The following is a 7,375-nucleotide window of genomic DNA, read 5'->3' as shown; positions in this document are numbered from 1 at the left end:
GGGGGGGGGGGGCGCAAGGTCGAAGTTTTGCCTAGGGCACAAAACTTCTTTGCACCGGCCCTGATGGACAAGATGTGGCACAAGCAGGAGTAGCTAGTGCTGTCAATTTTATTTTTAAAAGGTGAGAACTTAGGAGACACATACATCATGGGGAAACAAATTGCTAACTCCACTTGAGGGACATACCTAGATGAGTTCTGACCAACATTTGGTATCTCTGTTCATAGCTACCCAGAGAGTAGTAGAGGGCAGATGGGAACACGTTTACATATGGCTCTATCTGCCTATAGTCAATCAGTGGTCATCAGGTTTCAGCTCTCCCCGTCCACTTCTCTTGTTAAGGAGTATGTGTGTGAGCTGGTGGCTAGTCACTCTTCCCTCTTTCTTTGGCTTGTAGGCCCTTGAAGCTGTCAACACTCAGTTGCGAGAGCTCTACCCCGACAGCGAAGAACTCTTTGATATTGTCCTCATGACCAATAACCACGCCCAGGTCGGAGTCCGCCTGATCAACAGCATCAATCATCACAGTAAGCACGGAACGACCCTGAGCCAGAACCATTGAAATGACTTGGGAGCTGGTGGCCACTGGGTCTTTGGTTAGTGGCTGGGATGGTGGAGAAGCTGGAGGGCAAAGCTTTATCTTCTGTTCCCCCTGCTGTTCCGTTAAACTACCCAGCAAGCCCCAGTCTCCTGTGGCTTAGACTAAAGATGGTTGTAAACTAACCCTCTCCAGTCTTCGAGGGTACCAATAAAATGTGATCCAGGTCTGAATCAACCTGGGTTCTGCTTTGGTAAATGGGGGTTTGGCAACATCAGCCCCATTTTGGGCCATCTCTTCTTGGGAGGATGAAGCCAAAATCAGACCAGCTTATGCAGTTCCGGGGCCCTTGGATGGAATGAGACCTGGATCAAACCACACTTGGGTACTTTCCAGGATCAAAAGCCATCTGATGAGGTTCTGCCAAACTCAAACCAACCTTGATTTTGCCATATCCCTAGTTTAGATCTGAGTTCTTGGAGTGAATAACCCCGGGAATGGAAGGAATGATGGGTGGGTATAGAAGCAGTATAATAATAATTAGCTTTTGTCCTCAGTAGATCTCAAAGTGCTTTACAAGCAGGTCAGTGACATTATCCCCATTTTACAGGTGGAGAAACTGAGGCAAAGGGTGGTGAAGTGATTTGCCCAAAGTCACTCTGCAGGCTAGTGGCAGAGCTGGGATTAGAGCCCAGGCCTCCTGAGTCACAGCCTAGTGTCCTAGCCACTAGGATGCCCTGTCTCTATGTATGTCAATATTGACTCAATACCACGTGCCCCTTTGGGGCTTTCCTGTGTCTGGGAGGAGGATGGCGCACAGGAGGACACTGCTAAGTGTAGTGTGGTGCAGGGGCTCGGTGAAGGGGTTACTGACAGGTGTTGGGAAACAAGTGGCAACAGCTACTAGGTCGAAGGCGTTGTGTCCAAGCAGTGCTACTGTGTCAGCATCTGTGACAGGGCTGGCCTGAGCCTCACTGTTGCCAGCAGCCATGGGGCCCCCACCTTCTGGTGGCCAGGCTGCCCTGTGCTCATTTGCCATCTCTTTCCTCTGGCCTGGTGTCAGAGGGGGAGCAAATCCCCCCGTCTAGTTCACTCCCCCACTAGTGGCAGCTGCTGGGCCCCCTGCACACCATAGCGCTGGATAACAGCCTGGGCCCTCGCTGGCCCATCCCAGCTAATTCGGTGCATCCGTCCGTCCTCAGATCTGTTCATCGAGAGGTTCTGCATGACGGGAGGGAACAGCCCCACTTGCTACCTGAAGGCCTATCACACCAACCTGTACCTCTCCTCTGACGCCGAGAAAGTGAGTGAGGCCATTGAAGAGGGTGAGTCTGACGGTCAAACCCTGGGTGGTAGTGGGTGGCGGGCACAGCCCACACCACATCGCTCTAGGAGAGCGGTGTAAGGACCTGCAGCCCCGGGATCTCCATCCTCTGGGTCTGTGCAGCAGCTGGGTAGCGGAGGCGTCCCACACCCTGTCTCCATCACGCCCCTGCCCTTGCTGAGGCCACATGGGACCTCTCGTTCCCCTGGAGACAACAGCATCTTCTGATCTCTATAGCTTCTCAAAGTGCAGGTGGGCTGCTCTCCTCAGCTGGCTGCTGGATGGATCCTGACTCCTTCCATGCTGGTGGGAACAGCGGAGGTGCTGAAAGCACCTGTAAGATATGCAGCAACAAACGATAGAAACCTATGTAAATTCTGCAATCTTTGCGCCCCCCCCCCAATCCCCACTAAATATTAGATCATACCCAGGGCTGTGAAGCAATAGGGCATGGAGGGAGGCTACTATCTAAACAGAACACTAGATCCTTCATCCAGGGGCCCATGTCTTCACCTAGGTATCGACGTGCCTCTGGCTTTCCTAAATGCTGAGGTGAGGGTCCAGACGCAAGTGTCCAATGTAAGGACCAGTGTTGGCCTGTCTCTGCTCTGTGTGTGTCCAGTTCTGTTGCTCGGGTCTGCAGGAGGAGGACCCGGGAAGCACGGTGGGAGGAGACGTGCCGCCTGTCACTTTTCTTTCTCGTTCCCCCCCCCAAGGAATCGCCGCGGCCACCGTGTTCAGCCCCAGCAAAGACGTGAAAGTGTCGGAGAACCAGCTGCGGGTGGCGTTTGACGGGGACGCCGTCCTCTTCTCGGACGAGTCGGAGCAGATTGTGAAGGCGCACGGCCTCGACATGTTCTTTGAACACGAAAAGGCTTATGAGAACAAGCCGCTGGCCCAGGTACGGCTGATCGCCCCCCTGACCCGCTAGTCCCAGGAAACAGTTCTGGGGCCGGCAGCGCTGAGAACTGGCTGACTGCTCCAGCAATTCCCACTCCATTAGCCCTGAGCACAAGCCAAGGGGGGAGAGCAGGATGACACTGATGCTGGGTTTCCGAGGAGATGGCTGTGAAAGACGGGGGAGTTCAATGGGATTTAGGTGCCTAAAGACCTCTGAGGATCTGGGCCTTGGTTCCTATATGCTTGGCTAGAGGATTCCCACAGCAGGGACAGGGCCTTTTCCAAAGCATGGAGATTGGGGAAGGGATGAAGGTAGCTGTGAATGACAGTGTCTCTTTGCTTGGGTAGGGGCCGCTGAAAGGCTTTCTGGAATCCCTGGGGAAGCTGCAGAAGAAGTTCTACTCCAAGGGTCTGAGACTGGAGTGTCCGATTCGCACCTACCTGGTCACTGCCCGGAGCGCTGCCAGCTCTGGGGCTCGTGCCCTAAAGACTCTCCGCAGCTGGGGACTAGAAACCGACGAAGCCCTGTTCCTGGCCGGGGCCCCCAAGGGGCCGCTGCTGGAGAAGATCCATCCGCACATCTTCTTCGACGACCAGATGTTCCACGTGGAGGGGGCGAAGGAGAGTGGCACCATCGCGGCCCACGTCCCGTACGGCGTAGCACAGAAGCAGAGGCGGATGGCGCAAGAGAAACAAACCAAGAACAGCAAGTAGCATTGCTGGCGGTGACTGCAGGTGCTCGCTGGTTGGGTAGCTACCCAAACCATCCCTGACCAGGGCACCATGCGTGGATTGATATCCGGGTCTGCAGGGGCTGAGCGTCTTTGTTGATTAGTATTGAAGTTGTAGGTGCCTTGTCCGGGTGGGTTGAAGGAAAGGTTTCCTTTTGCCTATGTGTGTTGCACTTTATTGACCGTCTCTGACCCTCCAGCCCCAAATCACCCCCCATGCATAAAGGTCAGAAGGGTCAACCAATGCCTAATCCCTCCTCTGCTACCTTTGCTCCTGCGTCTCAGCATCAGCCATTGCTGACTTGTGCCACATTGGCTGTCACCTCATCTCCACACCTGCCTCAAAACCCTCATGCCTAAGCCCAGCACCAGCCATCCTGATCCTGCTATGCCTCCTCTGGGGTTCCGGGGCCCATAAAAATCCAGAGAGGAGCTCACGCTTAAGTTCTGCACCAGATGTTCTCCACAAAGCTTGGAGAACTTAAACCAAAACCCAGCCAGACTTGATAAGTCTCCAGGAGGGGGGACCTTGCGTTGGACAGGATCCGTGAGAACCGGGCTCCCCTTCTGTGGATCTTATATTCCAACCCAATTTAAACTTTTGGTGCTCATTTAAAAAAAAAAAAAAACAGGGAAATTCCTAGTCCAAGAACTTTGATATATTAAAAACAAAAAGAAGTCACGACTGACAATGTGTTTCCGTGGAATCCAGCTTACACGCAGGAACAATGATCCGCTATTGTTACAAAACATTGACAGTTTTAAATTTTAAACGGACTGGAAATAAGGTTAAGGGATGCAGCCAATTTCCCACCACTGTTGCTGCCCCCACCCAACCTTCAGTTTATCTGCTCATGTTTGAGAAAACAGAAACTCTAGATAGGAAAATGTCAAGCCCTATTTCCTAGTCAGCGTTTTGGGCCAATATGTGATGGCCCAAATTTGGGCCATACTATTGGATACCTAAATCCATAAGTGGCACCTGGAAAAAAAGCGTCTCAACCTGAGCATCTGAAAACTGAGCCACATAAAATCAGAAACCACTTTTCAAAATGTGGCTTCCTGGCCTCTGGACCCAGGCTGGGAATATGTGTAAGTTGAAAGACCGTCCTAACCTATGGTGGGTGAGGGGGGAGAGACAGATATTTTCTTGAAATCGACAATTACATCAGCTGAGAATTTGAGCCTGAGTCTTTTGTTAACCATAGCAAAATTCAAGTTTCATTCAAATCGAGGCCACTGTGCAATTGAGCATCCTTCTCCTGGTACTTTCCTAAAACCTGTGGTGTCTCCTGAAGTAGACAGATGCTGCTAACACAGTGGGAAAGAAGTAAATCCCCAATTCCGAGAGGTTTCAGAGGGGTAGCCGTGTTAGTCTGATGAGGTGGGTTCTAGCCCACAAAAGCTTATTCCCAAATAAATTTGTTAGTCTCCAAGATGCCACAAGGCCTCCTCGTTGTTTTTGCCACTTCAGAAAGGAATCAGTCAGAGAACTGTTCTGAAAGCCGTGTATGGAATTCACTCAACATTCTTAGTGCAGATTGGAGGAATGATAGAAGGTTAAAGATCATTTTAAAAATGACTCCTTCCCTGTGGTGGTGGTCTAGGTAGCACAAGTAGCAATGGTCATGGTTAGGATTGCCTGGCACTTACCATTATAAGACCATGTTTTCAATTGCTTATAACTTTACCAAACTTAGACCATTTCATTGGGGCTGAAATTTTCCACATGAGGTGGCTGCCTTTGGCTGACTTTTTTGCACATTTTCAGTTAAAATGGTTCGGCCATTTCCAAGGATGAGATTAGGGCTAGGGTTATTATGTATCAGCTGAAATAATATTAACAATCAACCATACGCTTCACCACTTATCCTGTTGGTTTGTTCCTTGCACTAAATCCTGCTTGGACAATGAAAGCACTGGTAAGTTTTTTATCTTGTTTCTCTGCTCAGTTTCACGTTGAGATTCACTCTGCTGCCGTGTTGGGGTTGCAGACACCTCAGGGGAAGGTTTTAAATTCAAACCAAAAAACTTGAAAGAAACAAAATATCACAAAACCATTTCTATTAATATTCAGTTTTATGAAAAGTAGGAGGAGGTTTGGTTGGGGTCAAAACTGTCTGACAGGGATCCTTCCAACCAGCCTGTCGGGATACGTGCAGGGCTTCCTTGTAAACATCCCCAAGGTGCTTCCTGTAGATTGGCATTGACTGACATCTTTGGAAGTTCTGCCAAGTGCAAGCAGTCCAAGTCAGATCTTCCCCCAAGTCTAGAAGATGACATTGCAACAGGAAGTTCTAGTTGTAATGAAGAGCAGAACGGTCTGCTAACATTTATGAAATTGTATCTGTCTGGGTCTGGGACTTGTTGAAATATTGGCGTGGGGGCAGGGGGAGTGTTGTGATTGAACATAGCCATCTGTGTAAGTGTGTATATGGGAGAGTGATTGTAACAGGTGGTCTTGTGTGTGTGTGTTTGAAAGAGATTGTACATGGATGCATGTGAGTATTTGTGCGTGTGTGATATCATATACTTGTGTGTGTCAGAGCGATTGTACATGGATGCGTGTGAGTATGTGTGATATATCCTATATACGTGTGTGTGTGTGTGTGTGTGTGTGTCAGAGAAAGAGAGATTGTACATGGATGCATGTGAGTATCTGATTGTGTGTGTGTGTATGCACATGTGTTACTTGCGGGGGGTGAGTGAGCAAGAGAGAGTATTTAAAAACAGCACTCTGGGGTAGAGAGAGCTTGTCCCTCTCAAAAGAAACCCCAGTAACAGGGGTTTGACCTGCTGGCCAGCAGACCTCAGGTCTAAGCCGCCTCTAGCTCTGGGAAAGAGCTTGTGCCCAGTTCTGGAGGCGACCAGGGGAAGCACAGACTGTGCGATGCCAGCACCACGGCCACCAGAGGGCTGCGTGACTTGCACTTTAATTTTGTTTCCAACACTTAAGACAAAAAGCGAGAACTGCAGAGGGCCAGGAACCAGTGTATTGAGCAACTCCTGCTTTGCCTCTTCTCATTCACTGCCAGCACGAGGCAAGTACACCCAGAGTTCCCTCCCCTGCTTGTCCTAGGGGGAGGCCCCAGGAGACTGTCCCCAAAATACAGGACTCCGAGAAATGAGGACTGCCCACTGTAGTGCGTGGATCCTGCCTGCATTGAATGGGTTCATTGCCCTACTCATGTTTGACCTTCACCGTACAGTTTTGTCCATATTGCTTCCTAGGGTGCCCCATCATTGGCTGACTTGGATTTCACTGCTTTTGTGGCTGGCTTGCTTGTGTCCGTCTGTCATCTCCTAGGTCGGGATGGATTTTCCGTCCTGCCAGCAGCCCCCTTGAAATGATCACCCGGACCCTTAGCTCGTCACACCCTTGGATGGCTTGGTGGCATTTCTTGCAGCGAACCAGCTGCTACTGGGCCCTCCTGGCTGTTGTGGTGTTGTGTGGGTTTCACTCCTGTGTCCTCTGATGGTTTTATCTGTGAATGAACTGGTGTAGCCATGGAAATTCCTATGCGTGTTTGTCTGTAATAAACTACAGCTGGTACTATTCGTTGTCCCCTGCTGGAATTCTTGGGGGGGTCAGGGGATGACAGGCCACAGATGTTCTATTTGGTTGCCGGCCAGGAAGGGGTTAACCCCCACTTAGCCCCTCCTAGGTGTTTTAGTAGAATAAGGAGGTGGGGCTGGGGATCCCAGGGCCAATCAGCCAACCAGAGGGGAGGTGGGAAATGGTTTAAAGCAGCATTCTGGGCGCTGGAGAAGCACTGGGAAGCGCTGGCTGGAGAAGTGGGGTGTACCTAAGGTGGCTGTTTCTGTCTGAGCAGCCATCGCCCGTTGTAATTTGGACTCACGCCTCAAAGCCTGGATAAAAAT

At 50.6% G+C, this 7,375-nt stretch overlaps 1 protein-coding gene across 1 annotated transcript in view; it reads left to right on the top strand.

Annotated features, from left to right (window-relative positions):
- The window catches only part of NT5C1A (5'-nucleotidase, cytosolic IA), a 20,006-nt gene extending 12,955 nt beyond the window's left edge, over positions 1–7,051 (top strand). Inside the window, exons 3-6 of the mRNA XM_034754184.1 lie at positions 398–527; positions 1,741–1,863; positions 2,579–2,763; positions 3,111–7,051. Coding sequence (XP_034610075.1) covers positions 398–527; positions 1,741–1,863; positions 2,579–2,763; positions 3,111–3,476 — 804 coding nt within the window. The 3' untranslated portion in view covers positions 3,477–7,051. The remainder of the gene's footprint in view (positions 1–397; positions 528–1,740; positions 1,864–2,578; positions 2,764–3,110) is intronic.
- Positions 7,052–7,375: the final 324 nt, after the last annotated feature.

Source organism: Trachemys scripta, chromosome 20 (genome assembly GCF_013100865.1).
Source record: "Trachemys scripta elegans isolate TJP31775 chromosome 20, CAS_Tse_1.0, whole genome shotgun sequence".
In the NCBI taxonomy this organism is placed as follows: Eukaryota; Metazoa; Chordata; order Testudines; family Emydidae; genus Trachemys; species Trachemys scripta.
This window is presented reverse-complemented; position numbering and strand designations above follow the sequence as displayed.